Here is a 25,314-nt window from a genome sequence, read left to right as displayed (position 1 = left end):
AGGTTTAATAGTGGAATTGAAACCATTCCTCCTTTTAAATGAGGACATTTTAAGATATATCAGTTATAATGAGAAAAGTGTGAAGTTTTTTAAAAAAAATCACGTGCAAACTATACAATTAAGTGCAATAAGAAAGATCATAATAAAAGTTGCATTCAAATTTTTTTTTTGGTGTATAAAAGTTCACGTTTGAGTGAAAATACAAAAAAGTAATTTATGTCCCATCTTATCCACTTCTTACCTCATAATATTTCAACCAAAAATCTCAACAATACAGGGCAAAGTAATCTGCCGCAAGATTAGAACTAAAATTTTTTTATCTTAAAAAAGTGCAAACAAATACACATCCGGACAGGATTTTTACAATTTAGCGAGCAGTTTGACAATGGCCCAGGCCAAGGCAATCCTGATCGACAGTTCTCAAAGGTCTTCAGCACCCACTCTTGACCGAAAAAACAACTGAAAGGGAGTAGTGGATCCCACCTACATGCATATAGTTGGTGAAAAGGAATCTGCTCCTCTGGCAATGCAATGGCGATGCTGTAGGGAGCCGGAGCTATCTTATACGAAAAATTCGTGAGTGGGATAGTTTCTCACCGTATACGTTTTTTAAGGAAGGCTCGTGGAGCGGCAAGCGATCTCACATCATTCATTTCACTGCGAGTGGTCGAGAATTTAGGCACATATGGCCGTCTCCATTGCTGCCGGCGGACGCGCTTCCGACGCCCAAACTTTGCTGCTCGACGACGCCTTAGACGGCGCCGTCGATTACAGAGGTCAGCCGGTCTACAGATCCAGATCGGGCGGATGGAGATCTGCTTCCTTCATTATCGGTAAATTAACTGAAGTCGAAGTTGTTAATCACATATCCTAGTTCAATTAACTGGATAATTTATTGTGTCATGAAGTTGTTGATTGCCTTATGCAAACGGGGATTTCAGGTGTGGAGGTTGCAGAGAGGTTTGCGTACTACGGGATTGCGTCGAACCTCATAAGCTATTTGACGGGGCCGTTGGGGCAGTCCACGGCGGTCGCGGCGGAGAACGTGAACGTGTGGTCCGGGGCGGCGTCATTGCTTCCTCTCGTGGGGGCCTACGTAGCCGATTCTTTCCTTGGTCGCTACCAAACAATTATAGTTGCATCTGTCCTCTACATCCTGGTTGGTTCAGCTCCCCTTCTTTCTTTCTAGAATTCAATGTTCTGTTTGGTAAAAAGAATTCAGGCTGCTGCGCTTGTGCACTTTTTATTTATTTATTATTTATTTATTTATATAGATTCTGATTTATTAAAAATTTATGGCAGAGTTTAGATAACGGATTTAGTGTGTTATTTCCTCTAGTAGCGGCACTCCGTTAATAACAAGGCCAACACAATAGTTTCAACAAATTAAATGTTATTCATGTATAAAATCAAAATTTTATTAATTAATTTAATATATATTTTATTTTCTTTCTTACTTTTTTGGATAATGAAACAAAAAAAAAATAGATTATTTTGGGGCTCATTTGGAACTTAAAAAATATTTAAAAAAAAAAAAATCTATTTTTTAATACTTGGTTATCCATGAAGACGAGAAGGAAATCAAAATATATTAAATTAATGGACAAAATTTTGACTTAGATGCAAATAATATATTTTTTCTTAATTTATAGTCATATTAAAATAAATTTTCATTTTTAGTATTATTTAGTATAAAAAAAAATTATAATAAAAAATGAGTTTTATTCTCATTTTTTTTTTTTTTTTCTTTACTTTCCCTAACCAAAAGTCCAAAACCCTTGATGCCAACGTACCCTCAGATTATCCAAGTAATAACCTTTATGTGAATGAGGATTTCTGCTGTGCCTTTTGCAATTTTATTTTTTCTTTTTTCTTTTTCAAATTTATAATTGCAACCTAGAAAACCTTTCCAGCTAGGTATATAAATAACCAGAAAATTGCTTCTATACATTCAATACTTAAAAGTACATGGCAGTCTTTGGAGATTCAGTCAAGTAAAAGCAAAATTGCATTCAACATAAACAGTATTACAATATTTTTACCCAATATAAATAACACTGAATCATATTTTGTATAAACAACACTTACGACAATTAAATGTAGACTCCATATTTTACATACATATCATTTTTTTAAAAATATAAGCCCTAAATCTGTATGGGATCACATTGTTTACATAGCATGATTTTAGTGGATGGGGGCATGATACTTTGAGGTAGATCAATCTTTGTCCAGTTCATTTGATAGTTGGAAGATGTATGCTTTTCAACAATGAATCTTAAAGACCTTATGCTTGAAGTTACATGATACTTGCCAATGAACATGTGTGAGAGATGCAAGTTTTTGGCTAATTTTTAGATGTACATTTTTTATTGTATACACTCATTATGTCATACACCAAATTCATAAAAATAACCATAACCACCACCACCAAATTATAAGTACCAATAGACAAGGTCTGGGGTGTTGTTTAACTTGTGTAGCAAGTGCCTGAACCATCTTAACCATCCTTCTCTCATCTTGTAGGATGTTGCACCAAATGTATCGTAGATATGTTCATTTCTTAATTTATCTTTTAGATTTATAACATTCATTCGCCTTAAAATTTGCATTTTAGTAACTTTTTTTTTTTGATAATATTATTTCTTAATTATCAAACAATCTAATTTATATAGCATGGTTGGTCTTGTTATGTCCAACTTTTTTTTTTTCATTTTAAAGTCTTTTTTACGAGCCCAATGCACTTCTCTAGTTATCCAATCCATTTAACTTATCTTCTTCAATTTCTCCTTCAAACTCAATAATAAATCCAGTATATTTAAATCTACTAATGTATTATGATTTTCAGACCATCATGATTAATCTTTTTCTCCAATGTTGCTCATAAAATGATTGAAATTATGTTTCATATATTTTATTCCCATTGGAATTGGGCAGTGACCTTGATTCCATAGTTGGGGCATGGAGTATGATGATGAAAGTTAACCACACATGGTTCTCAAGGTTAGCGTTGCTGAAAGCAATCAATTCAGAGGTACCAGTATCATCAACGACTCTCTTTCCTTTAGTCTAGGCATGTAGGTGGGCCAACATGTTGGCCAAGTGACTGTTGAGGTCCAAGGTCAACAAATATGTGTTCAAAAAAATAGCGGAATTACTGAACCTGCACAAAATATTTGCACAACCTTTCCCAACTTGTACAAATAAAATAGAACAATTCGCTGAAGATATAATCACTAAATTCCTATTTCAGAATTTAATTCAGCATCGCAGCAATTAAATCACCAAATAAATCAACAAACAATTGGCAATAATAGTAAAACAATGAAACACTAAAAAACTGAACACTAAGAATTTACGTAGAAAACCCCAAATTGCGGAAAAACCACAAGACCTCCTGTCCAGGCCAAATCCACTAGATAAGAAAAAAATGCAAGGGTCCACAAGCTTTACAAAAGCTCTAAATAACACTGGCAATTGCAACAAATCATAAATAATCTTACTCAAAAGCCGATCTCACCAACAAGAACCTAAGATCAATAAAAGACTGTCTCACAAGAAGAAAAAATCCGAAGAAGAATACTACGATTAAAGCCCATCAAGTTGATGCCCTTATCGTCACGATCGCACACCTAAAATTTCAAGTCAATCGGAGTCCATTTGGCTGTCCGATCAAGTACTCAAGTGGGTTTCTTCTTCCCCACATTTTTTTTTTTGTCAAGTTGCCATCAATCCTCTTTTTCTTCTTTTCTCTTAATTTCCAGCACACTCACACACACACACACAACCCTAGTTTCCTTTTATTTGAAAATTTATGTGTTTATTTAATTTACAAAATTACCCCTCCTCTTAATTTTCGTGAGGGACATGCAACAATCTCCCCCTCCCGACTCATGGGGAGAGGTCTTGAAGACCTGCAGCCACCCTACAAACTCAAGCTTCCTCAAAGGTAATGCTTTTGTCATTATGTCACCCCCATTCTTATTTGTGTGAATTTTCTCAAGTTGTAACACTTTCATCTCTAGTGCATCTCAAATCCAGTGATACCACACCTCAATATGCTTCGATCTCGAATGAGATATTGAGTTCTTGCTAAGCTGAATTGCACTTTGGCTATCACAATGCAACACATATTTTTCTTGCTTGATGCCTAGCTCCATTAGAAACTTTTTCATCTATAGGAGCTCCTTTGATGCTTCAATGATAGCGATATATTCAGCCTCTGTATTTGACAAAGCAACACATTTTTGCAGTTTTTACTACCAAGACACTGCGCCACTTGCAAAAGGTCATCAAATGCCCAGATGTTGATTTTCTAGAGTCAACATCTCCTGCCATGTCAGAGTCGGTGAAACCATTTAATCCAGGTTTTCCATTACCAAAACATAAACAAATTCTTAATGTACCCCTGAGATATCGAAGCATCTATTTCACTGCTTCCCAATGTCACTTACCTGGATTAGAATGAAACCAACTTACCACACTAACTGCATGAGCCAACATTTGGTCTTGTACATACCATGTGTACATCAAACTACCAACAACAGAAACATAAGGAACCTTTTCCATGTACTCCTTCTCTCCATCACTTGTAGGACATTGTTTAGAGCTTAACTTGAAGTGACTTGCAAGTGGAGAACTCACTGGCTTCACATTTCTCATGTTGAATCTTTCCAACAACTTTTCAATATACATTTCCTAAGAAAGCCGAAGCTTCTTGTACTTCTTGTCACAACATATTCTCATACCAAGAATTTGTTCTGCTGGCTCCAAGTCCTTCATTGCAAACGACTTACTCAATTCTTGCTTTAGGTTAGCTATTTTCTTAGCATCATGACCAACAATCAACTTTTCATCCACATAAAGCAAGAGAATAATAAAATCATCACTGAAAAATTTCTTAACAAATATGCAATGATTAGAAAAAGTCTTACCATACGCTTGTTGTGACATAAAAGATTCAAACTTCTTGTACCATTGTCGGGGAGCTTGTTTTAGTTCATACAAGCTCTTTTCTAGCTTTCACATAAGATGCTTTTTCCCTTTCTTTTCGAATCCTTCAAGTTTTTCCATGTAGAGTTTCTCATGCAAGTCACCATATAAGAAGGCAGTTTTCACGTCAAGTTGGTCAATCTCCGAGTTCAAACTTGCAGCCTGGCTAAAAATCACTCTGATAGAAGACATCTTAACCGCAGGAGAAAATATTTCCTTAACATTAATGCCTTTCCTTTGACCAAGACCCTTAACCGCCAATTTTGCGTTGTACCCAAGTTGTGAACTATTTCCATCATTCTTCAACCTAAACATCCATTTGTTCTTGCGTGCTGTTTGGCCTTTGGGCAACTTTGCTAGCTTATAGGTCTTGTTTTCACCCAGAGATTTCACCTTTTCCTGCATAGCTTTCAGTCATTCTTTCTTGTGATCACAAGTCATAACTTCTTTAAAGCAATAAGATTCTCTCTCATCAATGAACTTCACAAAGTCCCCAGAGTAATTCTATGGATTTTGGTGATGCTCTTTGCTGGATCATCTAAGTGGAGGTGCTGCTAGTGGTTCTGGACTAGGTTGCCCAATCTGGTTTTCTATGACTACCTCATTCGGTAATGGCTCAACTTGGTTTTCTATGACTTCATCATTTAGTAATGGTTCATCAACATCAATTTCACTACTTTCCTGCCTGTCTCCCCCATAATTATCATTCACGATGGTAGGATTCTCTGGAATAGGAATAATAGGCTTTATCAAAGTGTATTTTGGCTTCTCTGCTTTCTTGTCAAAGTCTTCAAGGGTTTGGTCTTCAAGGAACACAACTTCCCTACTTCTAATTAGCTTTTTGTTAACAAGATCTCACAACCTATAACCAAACTCTTTATGACCATAACGTAGAAAGATACACTGTCTTGACTTGCTGTCTAACTTGGATCTCCCATCTTTGGGAATGTGAACAAAAGCCTTGCTACCAAATACTATGAGATGATCATAAGAGACATCCTTCCCTATCCATACTCTTTTTGGTACATCTCCCTGTAGAGGAACCGATGGAGAAAGATTAATAAAATCCACTGCAGTATGCATAGCTTCACCCCAAAATGACTTAGCCATTTTTGCATGAGAAAGCATACATTTAATTCTATTAGCAATGGTCCTATTCATCCTCTTTGCAACTCCATTATGTTGAGGTGTCTTAGAAACACTCTTCTGAAGCTTGATGCTATCTTCTCTACATTATGCCTCAAAAGGTCCTTTGTATTTTCCCCCATTATCCGCTCTTACACATCTCAATTTGTTTCCTGTTTCTCGTTCAACACTAACATGAAAGTTCTTGAATGTTTGAAACACTTGATCTCTTGTCTTCAAAGTATAGACCCACACTTTCCTGGAACAATCATCAATAAAGGTGACAAAGTTCAAGGCACCACCTAATGTCCCGTCACTCTTTGAGCAAACATCAGTATGCACAAGATCAAGAATATTAGATTTTCTATGTGAAGGAGATTTGTGAAAGGAAACACGATTTTGCTTACCAACCAAGCAATGAGTGCATGCCTTCAATCTCATACCTTTCACTGGAAGAAGTTTTCTTCTAGCAAGTATCTCTAGGCTTTTCTCACTCAAGTGTCCAAGCCGCTTATGCCAAAGCTCCATAAAGGAATCTTCAAATGCATTCACCTCCCCTATGCACACTTTGACATGAGTAAGATAGATAGAACCAAGTTTTTCACTTTTTACTACGACAAGAGATCCTTTGGTGAGCTTCCATTTACTACCACCAAAATTATTAAAGTACCCATCATCAACATCTAAGACATCTGTGGAGATCAATTGAAGTCTTAAATCTAGAACATGCTTGACATTCTTTAGTAGTAGCTTGCAGTCAACATCTGTCACCGGCCAAACTTCCCCAATGCCAACAATTTTGGACACAGCCTGATTAGCCCGCCTCACATAACTATAGTCACTATTAGTGTAGGTCGCAAAGACATCACGCCATGAAGAAATATGGAAAGAAGTGCCTGAATCAACAACCCAAGTACAGTCCTGACATGCTAAGATTACATTAGCATCATTGGAGATAATCATGACATTTCCATCAATTGTAGTTGTAACAGTAGTATCCTTTTCATCTTTCTGCTCATTCTTGTCTCCATTGCTTTCTCTTGATTTTTCTCTTTTAAATTTCTTACAATTTACCCCGATGTGCTCAAAACCTCCACAATGGAAACACTTCACATCCTTCCTTGACCTAGACTTAGACCTCCCTTTTGAGTTGCCTCGGTAATTTGATCTATGAAAGTTCCTATTCTGGCTCCTCCCCTGCCTCTTTGTGAGAAGTGCATCTGTTTGTGAAGTAAAGTTGAGCCTTTTCCTTCCGGTATTTTCGTTAAATAAGCTCGCCTTGACTCTATTCATGTTAAGATTTGGAGTTAAATTATTTAATGCCACGACTAGAGTATCCCAATTATTCAGCAAGGTACCCAATAGCAGACAAGCTTGCAACTCATCTTCCAAATTAAATATCATATTAGCCAACTAATTCACAATGTCTTGAAAAAATATTTAAATGCTTTGACATGTTGTTCCCATGTTTATATCTCAAGTTAACCAACCACTTGACTAGTAAAGCTTTTTCTCTTTGAGAAGTTTTCCTTTTGAAAGAAGAAAAGATTGGAAAAAATATTTCTTTCATAATATTGTTCTTACGTACAATCCAATATATAATACAATAACCTATTCTAAACAAGGAAACAATTTCCTATTGAATAATATCAAATCCCTTATAATTACCCACTTTCCTAATTTGTATTTTATTTACAAAGATATTCTGGGTTGACATTTTAATACTCCCCCTCAAGTTGGATCATAAATATTAATCATCTCCAACTTGCTAATAAGATCATCAAAACTCTGTCGTCCCAAGCCTTTAGTGAGGATATCTGCAGTTTGTTCCTTGGTTGGTACATAAGTCATACATATAATTCCTTCTTTAATTTTTTCTTTGATGACGTGTCTGTCTACCTCCACATGTTTAGTCCTGTCATGTTGGACTGGATTAAGAGAGATGCTAATAGCTGCCTTATTGTCACTGTAGAGTTTGATAGGAAGGTTAATCGACACCCGTAATTCCTCCAATAGTTTTCGTAACCACAACCCTTCACAAATCCCTTGAGCGACTGCCTTGAATTCAGCTTCAGCACTACTACGAGCCACCACATTCTATTTTTTGCTTCTCCAAGTCACGAGATTTCCCCAGACGAATGTACAATATCCTGTGGTGGACCTTCTATCTTCCACTGATCCTGCCCAATCTACATCTGTAAAGATCTCTATTTCCTTACTTTCACATTTCTTAAAGAAGAGTCCTTTTCCTGGGGATCCCTTGAGATATCTAAGGATCTTATATACAGCATCGAAGTGAACTTCCTTTGGTGAATGCATGTGTTGACTTACTACACTAACTGCAAATGCAATATCTGGTCTAGTATGTGATAGGTAGATCAGTTTGCCAACCAATCTCTAATACCTCTCCTTTTCTACTGGTTTTCCACAATCTTCAACCCTCTTTACTGTTTCTATCGGGGTTTCGCTGGGTTTGCACCCTAGCATCCCAGTTTCAACTAGGAGGTTAGTAACATACTTTCGCTGAGAAACACTAATCCCCTTTTTTGTTCTTGCCACTTCCATGCCCAAGAAATACCGCATCTGTCCCAAGTCTTTAACTTCAAATTCAGTAGCCAAATCCTTCTTCAATCTCTCCATTTCTACAGTATCATCACCAGTAAGGATTATATCATCAACATACACTATTAGAATTGTTTTCTTACCTCCTTCAGACTGCTAAAAGAATAGTGTATGGTTTGATTGCCCTTGTCGATACCCTTGATTCTTTAGTACCTTTGCAAATCTATCGAACCACGCTCTCGGAGATTGTTTGAGGCCATATAACGATTTCTTTAGTTTACACACTCTGTTTTCTTCACCTGTTCTACTGAATCCTGGTGGTATAGTCATGTAAACTTCCTCTTCTAATTCTCCATTTAAGAAAGCATTTTTAATATCAAGTTGTTATAGTGGCCAATCTAAATTGGCTGCCAGGGACAAGAGAACCCGAACTGTATTTAAGTTTGCCACTGGTGCAAATGTCTCAGTATAGTCAATGTCGTAAGTTTGTGTAAAGCCTTTTGCAACAAGTCTGGATTTATATCTTTCAACTGTTCCATCAGATTTACATTTCATTGTGAAAACCCATTTACAACCTACTGGCTTCTTCCCTTTCGGTAGATTTGTCAACTTCCAAGTTCCATTTTTTTCTAGGGCTCGCATTTCTTCCAAGACAGCCTCTTTCTATTCTGGTATTTCTAGAGCTTCCTGAATATTTTTTGGTACTTTCATCCTATCCAGATTAGAGACAAATGCACGATATCCTGTAGACAAGCTATTATAAGACATGTATTTCAACCAAGGATATTGAGTACATGACCTGGTTTGTTTTCTGATTGCAATTGGTAGATTGATATCATCAAGTGCAGAATTATCAGAGGAAGACTCAATTACCAGATCATGATTATTCGGAGCCATCACCGGGTCCAACGCTCTTGGTGCCTCAAGTAGGAGATTCTCCCTCTCCTTTGTTTTCGGCTTTCTTGAGTAAACCAATATGTCTGCATTGTTTTGTTCTCCTGCATCTCCCCTTGAGGGTAAGTGTTCAGTTGTGTTTGGCAAATCGGGAAGTATTGTAATGGAAGACTCAATAGACTCAATAGATGGGTTAGGGAATGAAGTAACTGGAGTAATCGCAGATTCAATAGTAAAAGGATCAAAGAACCGATCTTCACTCCTCCATTTCTCCCCTTGAAGAGAGGGCTTTGAGAAATAAGGAGTGGTTTCAAAAAAGGTGACATCAAGACTAACGAACAGTCGTTTTGAGACCAGGTCAAAGCATTTGTAGCCTTTTTGGGTAGGTGAATAACCAATGAAAACACATTTAATGGCACGAGGATTCAATTTATCGCGATGGTGTGCATGGACATGAACAAACGCAGTACAGCCAAAAATTTTCAATGGGAGACTGGAAAGGAGTCGAGAGGTAGGAAAGGTTTCCTGAAATTTCTGCAGAGGAGTGACAAATGAAAGTGCTCGACTTGGCATTCGATTAATGAGATGTGTGGCTGTTAAGATGGCATTGCCCCAAAAATAATGTTTCATGTGGGTAGTAAACATTAAAGCCCGGGCTACTTCAAGTATATGTCTATTTTTTCATTTAGCAACCCCATTTTGTTGAGGGGTATCCACACAAGAACTTTGATGAACAACAATCCCATGATCTTACAGATAAGTTCCTAGGATGGTATTGAAATATTCCGTACCATTATCAGTACGTAGGATCTGAATATGAGTCTGGAACTGTGTATGAATCATGGTATGAAAACTGATAAAAATGGAGCGGACTTCAGTTTTGTCTTTCAATAAGTAGACCCAACAAAGACGACTATGGTCATCGATAAAGGTCACAAACCATTTTGTATTGGTGCGATTTAGGGAACGTGAGGGACCCCACACATCACTGTGAAACATAGCAAATGGGCAAGATGGTTTGTATATGGATGATGGAAAAGAAGTACGACGATGTTTAGCAAGCTCACACACTTCACATTGAAACTCAGAAGCCATTTTATTTGAACAAAGAGAAGGAAACAAACGTTTTAAATATTGAAAATTGGGATGACCCATCCGTGAATGCCATACAAAAGTTCACTATTTTTAGAAGTAGATGCAGAATCACAAATTGCTGTATTACATAGTTCACTCAAACTTGCCTCCTCAAAGTAGTAGAGTCCCTCATACGCTTTAGCAGTGCCAATCGTCTTCCCCGATGATAGGTCCTGAAAAACACAATGGGAGGAAACAAATTTAGCGGAACAATTCGAGTCTTTTGTTAATTGACTGATAGATAACAGATTGCAGGATAACTTGGGGACATGTAAGACTGATTGTAAAGTTAAGGAATCAGATATGAGAATACTTCCTTTTCTAGCAACTGGTGAGAGAGATCCATCTGCAATTTTTACCTTCAAATTCCCGGCATATGGGGAGTAGGATGAAAAATATTGATATGACCCAGTCATATGATCGGATGCACCCGAATCAATTATCCAAGGGCATTTGTAACAAGATGTGGTTTTTAAAGCTGACAGATGATTACCTTGATGAGCCAGAGAACCAGAGGAGGACTGACCCGATGTTTGCATTGATGAAAACATCTTATATAACTGATCCAACTGTTCAGGACTGAAGACACTGCCGGATGGGGTATCATTGTTCTCCCCTTGTGATCTTTCAGTTGATCCACCAGTGTTGGCCTAGTACCCACGATTTTTGTGATATTGTCTCGGTTTCCAGTCTGCCGGTTTTCCATGAATCTCCCAGCAGGTATTTTTTGAATGACCTGTTTTTCGACAATGTTCACACCATGTTTTTCCTCTTTGTGGTCGTTGACTAGGTCCTCCTGGGCCTTTTAATGCAAGAGCTGAGGCATCCGGCCCAGCGTGCAGCCCATCTAATTTTTGGGCGGATCCATGTACAGCCGGGTCTAGCCCAGCGGATTCATTTTGGGGCTGCAACATTACCCGTCTCATGTTCTCCTCCCGCCTGACCTCTGCGAAGACTTCTCAAGTTGAAGGAAGAGGTCACCGGCCAAGGATCCGTCCCCTCATGTCGTCGAGCTCTCGATTCAGGCCGGCAAAAAACTCGAAGACCCTCTCGTTTTCGAGCCTCCTTCGGTATCGCGTGCTATTGCCAGAGCACTCCTACTCTTCATCGATGCTCAGATCGAGCTCCTGCCAGAGATGACTCATCTCCATGCAATACTCGGTAACCCCTCTCTCGCCTTGCCTCATTTGTCACAATCGGGTCTTGATGTTGAAGATTTGAGAGTAACTTTCGCCATCGGAGTACGTCTCACATACGGCTTCCCAGACCTCCTTCGCCGTCGGCAAAAACAAATAAATTTTTCCGATTGATGGTTGCATTGAATTGACGAGCCAAGCCGTGACCATGGAATTTTCGGACCTCCATCTTTGCAAGGCTACGGTGTCGGAAGGATCTAGTTTCCTTCGCTCACCAGTAAGGTAACCAAGCTTTCCTTTCCCCTCAATCGCCAGTTTCATGGACTAAGCCCATTCACGGAAATTTTTTCCGTTTAGTTTTTCCAATGAGAGTGGAAAAACTGTGTTATCATTCATACTCCCACTGGACGTAACCTCTGAATCACCGGTGATGTTTGCAGAGGAGGTAGAGTCTCTACTGTCAGCCATTGTTTAGCAGGGTTTGAGAAACCCTAGCTTTGATACCATGAAAGAAGAAAAGATTGGAAAAAATATTTCTTTCATAATATTGTTCTTATGTACAATCCAATATATAATACAATAATCTATTCTAAACAAGGAAACAATTTCCTATTGAATAATATCAAATCCCCTATAATTACCCACTTTCCTAATTTATATTTTATTTACAAAGATATTCAGGGTTGACATTTTAACACCTTTCATATAGATTATCTAATCTCTTCCCAATGCATGGGCATTTGTTTCATTAGCCACGTGATGAACCTTACTATTGTCAATCCATTGCCAAATTGTAAGTTAAGGTGTAATCTCAAGAGTGGTGTGAATTGGGTATTTTAAAATTTAAGTGCGGAAGCTTAATCAATTTTAAAACTTATTTAACACTAGCTCTGAATATTTAATCACCCCAAAACTATTTCCAGCAAACAACTATACCGGTATCAATATTCCTAAATATGAGAAAACTTGAACTTATATATCAATATGTAACCAATCACAAACCATCAACAATGCTTGCAGAAAATTTATATTAACAAGAGTTTGCCTAGCTACCAAATAAGTTATGCAATAACTTGAACGAATGATGAACAAACACATTATTATTTCTAGTAGCTACAGCAGATTTTGATCAACAAGAGTATTCAAATCATTTACAATATTCACAACATTTACAAATCTAAATGAACCATTCACAGCATACACAACAGATATACTTCAATATAAATATGCTTGAAAAGTAAAGAGATAAGGGAAAGAGTGACACCAGAATTTTTTATAAGGTTTAGCAACATGCCTACGTCCTTGCCTCAAGCAACTTGCTATGAGGATTTTACTAATCCCTCTTTTCAGTAGGTGGAGCACTTCTCTTTGTTCAACGGGTGGAGCACCTCTCTCCTTCAATAGGTGGAGACACCTCTCAAGCAAGAACACCCCTCTTGCTTGTCAACGATTAACGGCCAGAACCGTCAATTTGAGGAAAATCAGAAGCTGATTTTGTTCAATGAAAAACTCTCTTAACATAGCAGATTTGTACATGTAAAATCACTCTGATACTCTCAAAATAATCTTTTCTACGAAGCTCAAGAGATTTGTTAGGTTTTCTGGGCTTGAAAGCTTGAAACTTTGAAGAACAAAACCATAAAATTGTTTCAGCAAGGAGAAACAGTGCTCGGCAGATTTTCAAGATAAAATCAAAGTGTTTGTTTGCTATGTGGTTGCCCTAACACGATTAGGGTTAGCTTTTATAGTTAGGTTTGAATTCTGACCGTTTGTGCAAGTCTTGGTAAAAATATATTTCAAAATCGGAAAGATATCACGTTGTTCGCAAAACATATCGTGCGCTTCGGTCGACTCAACTTGTCGTTTGGTCACCTGAACCAATTAAAATTATGAATTTTGAAGCAGGCAGTAGCCTTTTGGTTGACTGAACTTTACGTTCGGTCACCTAAACCCGTTCGATCAACTGAACCCCTGGGTTGGTCGCCCAAAACAACGCTATGTGGACCTTTAACAATGGCAGTAGCCATTCGGTCGACTAAACCATAGGTTTGCTCGGCTGAATTCTCTAATGCCAGACTACTTCATTCTGACTCCTATATTCGGTCGACTAAGCATAAGCCTCAAGCGCCTGAACACCCTGAAATTCAATGTTCTTTTTATTTTTGATTCCAAAACTCATTTGTATTCTTTTGAAAAGATATTGGACTTTGTAAAAATATTTTCCAAATTGTTAAACAGGTCTTTAGATCCAATAATTAATCCTAAGAGCTTCACAATAAACATAAATAGAGAAGTACTTACATGAGACTTATTTTACAATTACACATGGAATACTATCTAAGTTTTCATGTCTTTAAGCTTGATCGTCACCCAAGCTCTTCTTCAATAGTCATACTTCATTTTACTTGTGCTCTTCATGACTTTACATTTAGACATCGTTCATTGTGCTTGTAGGCTCATAATACCTGTAAATACACTTGATAGTACAATCAGATACTTGAGTTTGTCATTATCAAAACAAGATTAAGCCTTGTTAGGCCAACACGAATAACATAGAAAATTTTTCAATTTGCTCGCTCTCACTCCTATCTATTTTGTCCGCTGGTTTGGCCTCATCACGCTCAATCAGATCATACCATTCTTTACAGAGTAAAATGTCTAACATTATTGGTTTCCATATTTAGTAGTTCGATTCTGTCAATTTAAACATTGTATTGTTGCTATTATCCTCCATTTTAATTTGTATTAATTAATTCAACCTTGTTCTGATACTAGTTTGTTGGGAAAAATAGCAAAATGACTAAACTTGCACAAAATACTTGCTCAGGCTTTCCCACCTTGCACAAATAAAATAGAACAATGGATTAAAGATATAGCCATTAAATTCCAATTTCAGAATTTAATCCAGCAATGCAGCAATTAAATCACCAAATAAATTAACGAATAATCGGTAAGAATGGTAAAGCAATAAAACACTCAAAAACGGAACACCAAGAATTTACGTGGAAAACCCAAAATCAGATAAAAACCACAGGACCTTTGGTCCAGGCCAAATCCATTAGATAAGAGAAAAATACAAGGGTCCACAAGTTCTACAAGAGCTCTCAATAACAGCAGCAATTGCAACAAATCACGAACAATCTTACTCGGAAGCCGATCTCACTATCAAGAACCTGAGATCAATAAAATACTATCTCACAAGAAGATAAAATCAAAAGAAGAATACCACGATCAAAGCCAATCAAGTCAAAGCCCTTGACGTCACAATCGTACACCTAAAATTTCAAGTCAATTGGAGTTCGTTTGGGCATCCGATCAAGTACCCAAGTGGGTTTCTTCTTCCCCATGTCTCTTCTTTTTTTTTTTTCTAGCTGCCATCAGCTCTATTTTTCTTCTTTTCTTTTAATTTCCAGCACACCCACCCACACACACACGACCCTAGCTTCCTTTTATTTATATATATATATTTTAAATTTACAAAATGGACCCTCTTAATTTCTGTCAGGAGGGATGTGCAACAATATGTCTACTATTCTATTGAGCCACTGCATGAGTTTACTACACGAGGCCATGGGTGTTCTCCTGCCAGTCTTTCAAAACAGCCATGTTTTGTTGCACAGGCTTGATCTAGTACCCTTTTATTGTCGTCCTGTACGAAAATTAAGATTAAGCCTAGCTCATGGTTAGTGTTATGGTTAGCAAAGGCTGGTTGTGAATTCTTTCTTGCTTTTTTTTTTGGGGGGGAGGATCGTTTGCAAATGGAACAGGTTTAGAAACACAGGGGACAGATTTGGAGGATTAGATAGAAGATAAAAATCTGGCTTTAAATAGAAGCAAGATAATGGGCTGGGGTTGGCTAACAGAGGGAAGAGAAGCTCGGTTAATCCAGATGGGATTAATGCTGGTCAAAATATCGAAGTATTTTGCGTGAGGATCTTGAAATTAAAGGAGATGAAAGACTATCTCACATCAGCTGCCACAAGTAGATGGATAGCAGTTGGCACTAGGACTTGAAGTTATTTGCTGATTGCTAGCGCAAAGGTGACTATCAGCCAGCACTTGTGAAGCACACAAATGCTGGCTCGGCTGCTGGAGGATCGATGAATCATGGCAATGGAGGTGATTTCTGAATGAACAAGAGGACAACGACACGTTCCACTGGTTGCATCAGCAAAAGGTGGTGCTTTTGTGAAGAAGAGGATGATTGTAGGTAAAATGTATGCAGGTACTGTGGTAATGGTGAACTTTGTTGCAGTTGGTGGAGACACCAAAGGCTTATAACTGACTCAATATAAGAAACTAGTTTCCTGAAAATAGTACAAACTTTCCTAATTTGTTACATTTTGAAGAAATTAAGAATGTGAAATAACATAGGGGAAAATAAGAAGAGAGGAATAGAAATGTCTATCTTGTATTTCTCGGTATGAATATTACAATGCACTATAAGGATATTTATACACATATATTTACAGACAAATTACTTAAATCATACTTAAATCAAATCCGAATCACTACAAATCAGCCCGGGTCTGGTGAGTATTCCTTTTGTGTTGTTTTGACCAATTCAAAGCATGATTTCCTGCACTTATTTGCTTCCGGTGAATTTGCCTTTGTTTGGGCAATTTCCTTAACACTCCCCCTTAAGTTGGAGTGGATATTAATGACACCTGACTTGTTAAGTACGAGGTAGAATTGTGTTGGTCCAAGTGCTTTGGTAAATATATCTGCGGGCTAATGATTTGTGGGTATGTGGACAGTCGGAATAACTCGAGTTTGGACTTTCTCTCGAATGATATGACAATTGATCTCTGTATGTTTTGTTCTCTTATAAAATACTGGGTTTGATGCAATATGAATAGTTTCTTTGTTGTCACAATATAGATTAACTGGTTGTGGATGTGCTATCTGGAGATCCGTCAGAAGTTGCTTTAACCAAGTGACTTCACAACAAGTTGATGCCATAGATCAGTACTCTGCTTGAGCCGATGATTGTGAAATTGTTGTTTGCCTTTTGGTCTTCCAAGAGATTAGTGATTTTCCAAGTTGGATGCAATACCCAGTAACAAATCGATGAGTATCTCTACATCGAGCCCAGTCTGCATCACAATATGCATGTGTTTGAATATCAATGGAAGTTGATAGAACAATTCCTTGGCCAAGTGATTGTTTGAGGTATCGTAAGACTCGATGTGCTGCATCTAAATAAGATGTTTGAGGTTTGTACATGAATTGACTCAGTATGTGTACTGCGTATGCTAAGTCTGGCCTTGTGATAGTTAAATATATGAGTTTCCCACCCAATCATCGATATGAAGATAGATTTGCGAGTAGTTTTCCATCAGTCTCACTAAGAGTTAGATTGGTTCCATGGGTAGGTTTCCTGGTTTAGCACCAAGAAATCTAGTTTCCTCAATTATCTCCAGGGCATACTTCCTTTGTAATAAAGAGATGGCAGTTTTTTAGCGAGCCACTTCTATCCCCAAAAAGTATTTCAAAGTACCAAGGTCGTTGAGTTTGAAACATTCTCCCAAGTATTTCTTGAGTGCATCAATTTGTTCCAAGTTGTTTCCTGCCAAGATGATGTCGTCTACATATACCAAGATAATGGTAAAATTGTTTTCGTGGAATCGGACAAATATAGAATAATCTGCTTTAGACTGTTTATATCCAGCACTAATGAGGGTTGAAGAAAGCTTAGCATACCATTGCCTTGATGCTTGTTTGAGGTTGTATAGGGACTTGTTGAGTTTGCAGATTCTAGTCTCCCCCTTTCTTCCGAAATCAGGAGGAAGGTGCATGTAGACGTCTTCATCAAAGTCACCATGCAAGAAGGCATTATTGTCATCAAGTCATTAAGTTGATGAAGATGCCAATTTTGTGCGGCGGCAAGGGCGAGAAGCGTCTGAATAGTAACCATGGCCTTTGGCAACAAGATGAGATTTGTAACATTTCACATAACCATTTGGGTTGTGTTTGATTTTGTATATCCATTTGCAACCAATGGGTTTCTTATTGGGTGGAAGGGAAGTCAAAGTCCAAGTATGGTTGGCTCCCAAAGCATCAATCTCAGCACGCATAGCATCACGCCACTAAGGATCCTGCATGGCTTGTATGAAGGACTTGGGCTCTTGTGCAAGGGATATGGCAGTGGTGAAGGCATGGTGTGCAGGGGAAAAAGAATCATAAGAATGGAATGTGAGAGGAGATGAAGAATACCGGAGGAGTAGACTGACGCCAAGTCAGAGGATGGAGCAGGCCGAGACGGAAGTGCTTGTTCGTCATGGAAATCCCGCAAGTAGGTAGAGGGCTATATGGGGTGTGTGGATCGCCAAATTGGGATGGTGGGAGTGGGAGAATGGGAAGAGTCAAGAATAGGAGAAGGAGGTGTCTGGGTGGAAGGTTCGGAGAGAAGATCTGGGGAGTCAATGGGATGAGGTAAAACAAGAGTTTGGCTAAATGGAAATTGATCCTCATAGAATACCAAATCACGAGACACAAAGGTGTTATGAGTTGTAAGATCATAAAGTTGATAACCTTTTTGTCTGTATGGATATCCAAGGAAGACACAGCAGATGGCTCAATGATCAAATTTTGAAAGATGTTAGAAGTGGTGGAGGCATAACAAAGACATCCAAAGACTCGTAGGTTATTGTATTTAGGTGGGGTGTTGTATAGTTTTTCATAAGGAGATTTTCCACCCAAAATGGTAGTAGGTGTTCTATTTATCGAGTAAGTTGCAGTGAGGAGAGCATTACCCCAAGAATGTTTAGGCATATTGGCTTGAAATAGGAGGGCCTGAGAAACATTTAAAAGGTGACGATGTTTATGTTCCACTACTCCATTTTGTTGGGGAGTAGAGACGCAACTAGTTTGATGAATGATTCCCTTTTCTGAATAAAAGGAGGAAATATCAAATTCTAGTCCATTATCACTACATATAATCTTTATAGTGGTTGAAAATTGATTTTCAATGAGCCGAATGAAATACTAGAGTAGAGGATGAGAATCCGATTTATGACGCATTGATTATACCCAGGTACATCTAGTGTAGTCATCTACAATAGTCAGAAAAAATTGAGCCCCAGTGAGAGATGGAACACGATAATCTCCCCAAATATCCACATGTATTAAATGGAAAGGTGCAAGAGAAGAAAATTGAACTAGAAGGGAATTCAATGCAAGTTTGTTTAGCCAATGGGCAAATAAAACATGGTTCTAAATTTGACCAAATGCCAAAAACATTATTAGAAGTAAAGACATAATTTTATTGGATAAATGGTTGAGTCGGCAATGCCAAAGTTTGGAATTTGATGTAGCCACTTGACAACGAGCAGGATTTGTTTTTGTAAAGTAATACAAGCCATCCTACTCAGTTCCCAATCCAATTATCTTCATCGAGCGTAAGTCCTGAATTGGGAACATATGAGCAGAAAAAATGATTAGACAATTGAGTGTTTGACATAACACACGAATGGATATAAGATTGAAGTAGAATGAAGGGACACATAGGACATTTTTTAAAAATAAGAGAAGGAGAAAAAACAACGGATCCAATATTGGTTACCACAACATGTGATTCATCTGGTAGCCGTACAGTACGACCATGCACAAGGGATAAAGTATGTTAAATCAGCGGGAGAACACACCATATGGTCGGTGGCTCCACTATCTAGAATCCAAATAGTTCTGGAGAAAGATGGGATGGTATACCTGATAAGGATGACTTAGCATTACCTACATGGTGTGCCATAGAAGGTGTCTAGGTGGCATGGTTGAGCATGGCTAGAAGTTGTTGGCATTGATTGCTGGTAAAAGGGAAACTATTGGTGGATGGTTGGCTGTTAGTAGAGGAAACTTGGTGAGCACTTGGTTTGGGACCCAATCCAATCTTGCGAGAGCCAGATGGGAACCCGTGGATGAAGTAGCAACGATCAATAGTGTGACCTTTGTGACAGTGAGTGCATTTTAGTTTGGTCTTACGAAAAGGTCTACCATCTTTTGGAGTGGAAAGGATTCTTTTGGCAGCTAATGCAACGACGTCAATGGGTGGAGGAAGTTGAATGTTCCGTTGACACTCCTCTTGAAGGACCAAGCCATAGATGCAATTGATCGTGGGAAGGGGATCTATCAACAAGATCTGAGCACGGATAGCACCATAGGATTCATTAAGGCCCATGAGGAACTTCATAGTTCACTGGTACTATTGGTATTGAACTATATCTCCTTCGAACAAATGAGATTGAAGTGATGCAAGTTCATCTCATAAGAACTTTAGCTTAGTAAAGTAGGTGGCTATCGATGTATTGCCTTGGACAAGGTTGTGAATTTCTTGTTCAAGGTGATACATTCGAGGGCCATTGACTTGTGAGAAACGATCCTTCAAATCGACCCAAATATCTCGTGCAAGATCACAAAAAATAACACTAGCAGAAATGTCCTTTGAAAGAAAATTAATCAACCATGCTTTTACCATATTGTTGCAACGTAACCGCTGGCGGTATTCTTTAGTTAAGGATTTTGAAGGCTTGGGAATGGTGCCATCAATGAAGCCGACCTTGTTTTTGGTGTTGAGTGCAATGAGCATGGATTGACTCCATGTGGTGTAATTGGTTTCGGTCATTGGATGAGAGACCAAAGTAACACCCGGATTGTCAGAATTGTGGAGATACAAGGCATGACTCGGATCATCAAAATGTGGAGAACTTTGTGTGCTTTCAACATTGGAAACCATTGGGAAGGAGGAATCTGAGATTTTTTTTTTTTGAATCATGGGCTGCTCACGTGATCTTTTTCTTTAATAGCCCTGAACAATGAATTTCAGATAGTGTATTTCGACAAAAGAATTGAGAGAGAAAAATTTTTGGGTGGAGGTGTTTAGGACGACACCTCTACTACGACTTAAAGAAATAAAAGAAGCCCCAATATATGAAGGGGAAAATGAATGCTAATTAGGGTGTGACAGTCACGTTGATGTTCGGAAAAAAAAAACTCTGATTTTTCTGAGGTGAAGGGGAAAATGAATGCCAATCAACGTGTGACAATCACATTGACGGTCAATTGAAAGAAAAAAAATAGAAAAACTGATTTTTTCTGAGCAAGAACAGCAAGGAATTGAGAAGAAAAAAGAAATTTTATCCCAAAGAAATTTCACTCTCTGATACCATGAAGAAATTCAGAATGTGAAATAACATAGAGGAAGAGAAGAAGAGAGGAAGAGAAATGTATATATTGTATTTCTTGGTATGAATATTACAATGCACTGTAAGGGTATTTATACACATAGATTTATAGACAAATTACTTAAATCATGCTTAAATCAAATCCGAATCACTACAAATCAGCCCGTGTCTGGTGAGTATTCCTTTTGTGTTGTTTTGACCAATTCAAAGCATGATTTCCTGCATTTATTTGCTTCTGGTGAATTTGCCTTTGTTTGGGCAGTTTCCTTAACACATTTATTGCCCAAATCAAATACTAATAAATAAGAAATCAAATCAAACCACAAAATCAAAAATAAAAATATGGATCTTCAAAATTAAAATATGGATCTTTAAAATTAAAATATGGATCTTGTGTTGAATGATAGTTAATTTTTCAATTCTCCATGATGAACACTCCTTGCCAAGTGGATGTCACACAAGCACACTCAAGAAGCATACAAACTCTGGTACAAACCCCTAAGCACAAACCCAAGTTCATTTCAGTAATCTACTTAAAAGGTTTACAACTTGTTAAATATGAGATATTAGTTTCTTAAATTCTAAAATACGAACATTCATAATTTTCTAGATTCATTGCCAAAATTAAACCATAATAAAGCAGAAATAAACAGTCCCTCTCGCCATCATGTTGCCACTTCTGTTCAAAAGAGAAACAAAATCAAATTCCTCCTTTTAAAAGTTTTATGCAATGTTTGTCGTTGACCAAACATAATTTAAAAATTATTTAACTGTGAGAGACAAATTTGAAAATTCCAATTCTTGGCCAATTGAGGATGCATTGTGGTTCTCATTGCTCTGTACAGCTTTTGACATTTTCATTATTTTGAGGCTAAGTTTATTTGTAGATGGGAACAACTGAGCAAGTGCTGCATAATTTCCTCTCTCTCTCTCTCTCTCTCACACCCCCAAAACAAAAATTAATGCATAATTAGTCTCATGATTTTCACTATCTTATTTATTTTTTAACAATTAATTCTAGGTGATTTAAGACATCAAGGTTATGTTTGATTCGTGTAATAGCTATTTGTTGGGATAAGATGGAATACAATGAGAAATTTGAGAATAAAAGTAATAGCTATTCCATTTATATTCATTATTATTTGATCCAATGAGCAATAAGAAAAATACATTCCCGAGCCATCGTGGCAAGGCATGTGTGGGAAAGAGCCATGTAACCCTGCCATGTTTTTGTGATTTTCCTCTACTAATCTGGGCATGGCTGGGGGTGGTCTTCTACCTCTGGTTTGGGAGTTTTTTTAACTAAATTGGGGTTATGAAGAAAACTAAACGAAGAAGTGGGTTGATGAAAAACAAATTACAAGAGTGGGGTTGTTTGCATTTTCAAAATGCAGATAAGAATTAAAATAATCAGTTTTCTGTCCGCATGTTCAAGTCTTGGATGCCAGGCACTGGTTCACAGCTCCAAGATGCAGACAGGAGGTGGGTGCATAGGATGCTCCAGCTAACTGAAGAGTGGGTGGGGGGTGGGGGGGGGGGTGGTGGGGTGGGTGGGGTGGTGTTGCAGGTCTGTGTTTTGTTTTTTTCCATAACCCCAATTTAGTAAAAAAAAAAAAAAAAAACTCTGGTTTGGTGCCACTAATGAGGGCTGAAGGGCTCAGGTAGGGCTAGAGCTCCAGATTCCCCAAAAAATATGAATATGTATATACATATATGTATGCATATGTGTATATATATTTATATAAAATTCTTATATTATAATTAATCTATTCTTTGGAGTAGACATTCCGCAAACAAAACGTAACCATGGAATTCCAAAATTTTTGTAAGATTGTCATGGAAAATGTGTGCATTAAGATAGAAATTGTTGCAAATGAGTGCTGTAGCATGGTGCTATATAGAGTATAGCTACTATATTTTTCTCTTACACTTGAATGCAAGTGATCTTTAGCCCAGATTTGAATGAATCACAGGGACTTGGCTTGTTAACCCTATCAGCCATCCTTCCTTTTGTCAGTCTTGAAGACTGTCAAAGCAGCAATGGAACCACGTCGTGCTCTCCTCCTCGACTTCAAGTAATCTTCTTTTTCGTATCTCTGTATGTAGTAGCAGTTGCACAAGGTGGGCACAAGCCTTGTGTTCAAGCTTTTGGAGCTGACCAGTTTGATGGACAGGACCCAGATGAGTGCAAAGCTAAAAGTTCATTTTTTAACTGGTGGTATTTTGCCTTATGTTCAGGCACTTTAGTTGCATTATCAATCCTAAACTACATACAAGACAACCTTAACTGGGGACTTGGATTCGGAATACCCTGCATTGCAATGGCAATTGCATTGGCCATTTTCTTGCTTGGAACGACAACTTATCGGTTTAGTATCAAAAGGGATGGAAAAAACCCATTCTCGAGAATTATTCAGGTGTTTATTGTAGCAGCTAAGAATTGGCGAACAACTACTTCAGCTATAACCATAGAAGAGGAAGCCTGTGGAACCTTGCCTTCCCAGGGGTCTCTCCAATTCAAGTAAGCAATAGACTCACTCCAAGGCCTTAAATGAGATATTATTCAAGTGATAGATTCACTCTAAGGTCTTAAATTATACTTACTTCTAAACGTCATGATTCTTGATGTTTGTTCTACCTTATAACACCATTAGTAAAATGATATCCAAATTTATGAATGCTTATTGTCTGGCTGGGTGTCCCATGGGAAAACTAGTCAGTCTTATCAAATTTGGCATAACATCTGAAATGTCTCCATTTGCACTTTATGTAGCATGCATTTACTTTAGTCAACTTGTTACTCTGGATGGTACAGCTCAATGTAGCATCTTAGCTTGCAGATTTCATAAAATGACCATCAATTTCAAAACCCATCACTCTTCATAGGACACCATATTGGTAATGGGAATATCCCAGAAGATGTGTTCTAGATACCAAACGCACTAGAAAGAAACTGCACTGATTTCATATTATTTCCAAATGCATCCTTATTTAATTGATGTCTTATATGAACATGATAAAAAAGTGAATTAAAATTAATTTACTAAGATTAAATTACCAACAACTCCAACTCTTTCATGGTGCCTTGCTTTTGAAAGTCTTGTGCTCTTTTTGTTGTGAGATAAAGAAAGCTCATCTCATATTCATGGCAACAAATTGAAATTTACTTTGTGTTTGGAAGAGATTTTGGATTCTTTGTCCAAATCCACACAAATCCAAATTTAAGGCCCGAAATCCATGTTCCTAAACACAGCATTAATGAAATGTTTTAATTTTTTTTTTATGGAATTTACTTTTTGGGACTCATTTAAGCTAAAATTCTATTTGAGCAGATTTTTGAATAAAGCCTTGCTAGCACCAGATGGTTCAAAGGAGGAGGGGAAGGTGTGCAGCAGGAGTGAGGTTGAAGACGCCAAGTCCATATTAAGGCTAATTCCAATATGGGCTACCAGTTTGATATATGCAACTGTGTTTGCACAGTCATCAACTTTCTTCACAAAACAAGGAATTACAATGGACAGAGCAATTGGGTCTGGCTTTGATGTCCCTGCAGCTTCACTTCAATCCTTCATCAGCCTCTCCATCGTTCTTTTCATTCCCATCTACGATCGCATCTTCATTCCCATAGCAAGGTCTTTCACCAGGAAACCCTCTGGCATAACAATGCTCCAGAGAATTGGTACTGGAATATTTTTCTCTGTCATTTCCATGCTGATTGCAGCTCTGGTTGAGATGAAACGACTGAAAACTGCACAAGAACATGGGCTTGTCGACGTGCCGAGGGCGACAGTTCCCATGAGCGTGTGGTGGTTAATTCCTCAGTATCTGTTGTTTGGGGTTGGGGATGTGTTCACCATGGTTGGATTGCAAGAGTTTTTCTATGATCAGGTTCCAAACGAACTGAGGAGTGTGGGTCTCTCCCTCTACCTCAGCATCTTTGGCGTGGGAAGCTTTCTGAGCAGTTTTCTTATTTCCATAATTGAGAGGGCGACTGGTGGAGATGGCCAAGACAGTTGGTTTGCAGATAATCTGAACCGGGCTCATCTAGATTACTTTTACTGGCTACTTTGCGGACTTAGTGCCGTGGGATTAGTTGCGTTTCTGTATTTTTCAAAATCTTACATTTATAGCAAGGGAAGTGCCATTTGAAAATCCCAACTCCCATCATTAATCTGTGTGTACTTGCAACCGTTGTGTTGGGTTATATATGGACTCTTATCTATTATTGTATGACCTTCATATATGCAGTTTGAAGTTCATTAAATTGTTAATGCTACAAAGAATTTCTATGA

General features: G+C 37.9%; 1 protein-coding gene across 1 annotated transcript; it reads left to right on the top strand.

Annotated features, from left to right (window-relative positions):
* The first annotated feature begins 323 nt into the window (after positions 1-323).
* On the top strand, positions 324-25,314 carry LOC131162278 (protein NRT1/ PTR FAMILY 5.10-like). Its single transcript, XM_058118586.1, has 4 exons — positions 324-833; positions 942-1,159; positions 22,996-23,543; positions 24,355-25,314. Exons 1-4 carry the CDS (start codon positions 686-688, stop codon positions 25,169-25,171), a joined length of 1,731 nt encoding a protein of 576 aa, XP_057974569.1. The 5' UTR covers positions 324-685; the 3' UTR covers positions 25,172-25,314.

This window comes from Malania oleifera, chromosome 8 (assembly GCF_029873635.1).
Source record: "Malania oleifera isolate guangnan ecotype guangnan chromosome 8, ASM2987363v1, whole genome shotgun sequence".
Classification (NCBI taxonomy): domain Eukaryota; kingdom Viridiplantae; phylum Streptophyta; class Magnoliopsida; order Santalales; family Ximeniaceae; genus Malania; species Malania oleifera.
Note: the sequence above shows the minus strand (reverse complement) of the source record. Positions and strands in the feature narration are given on the sequence as shown.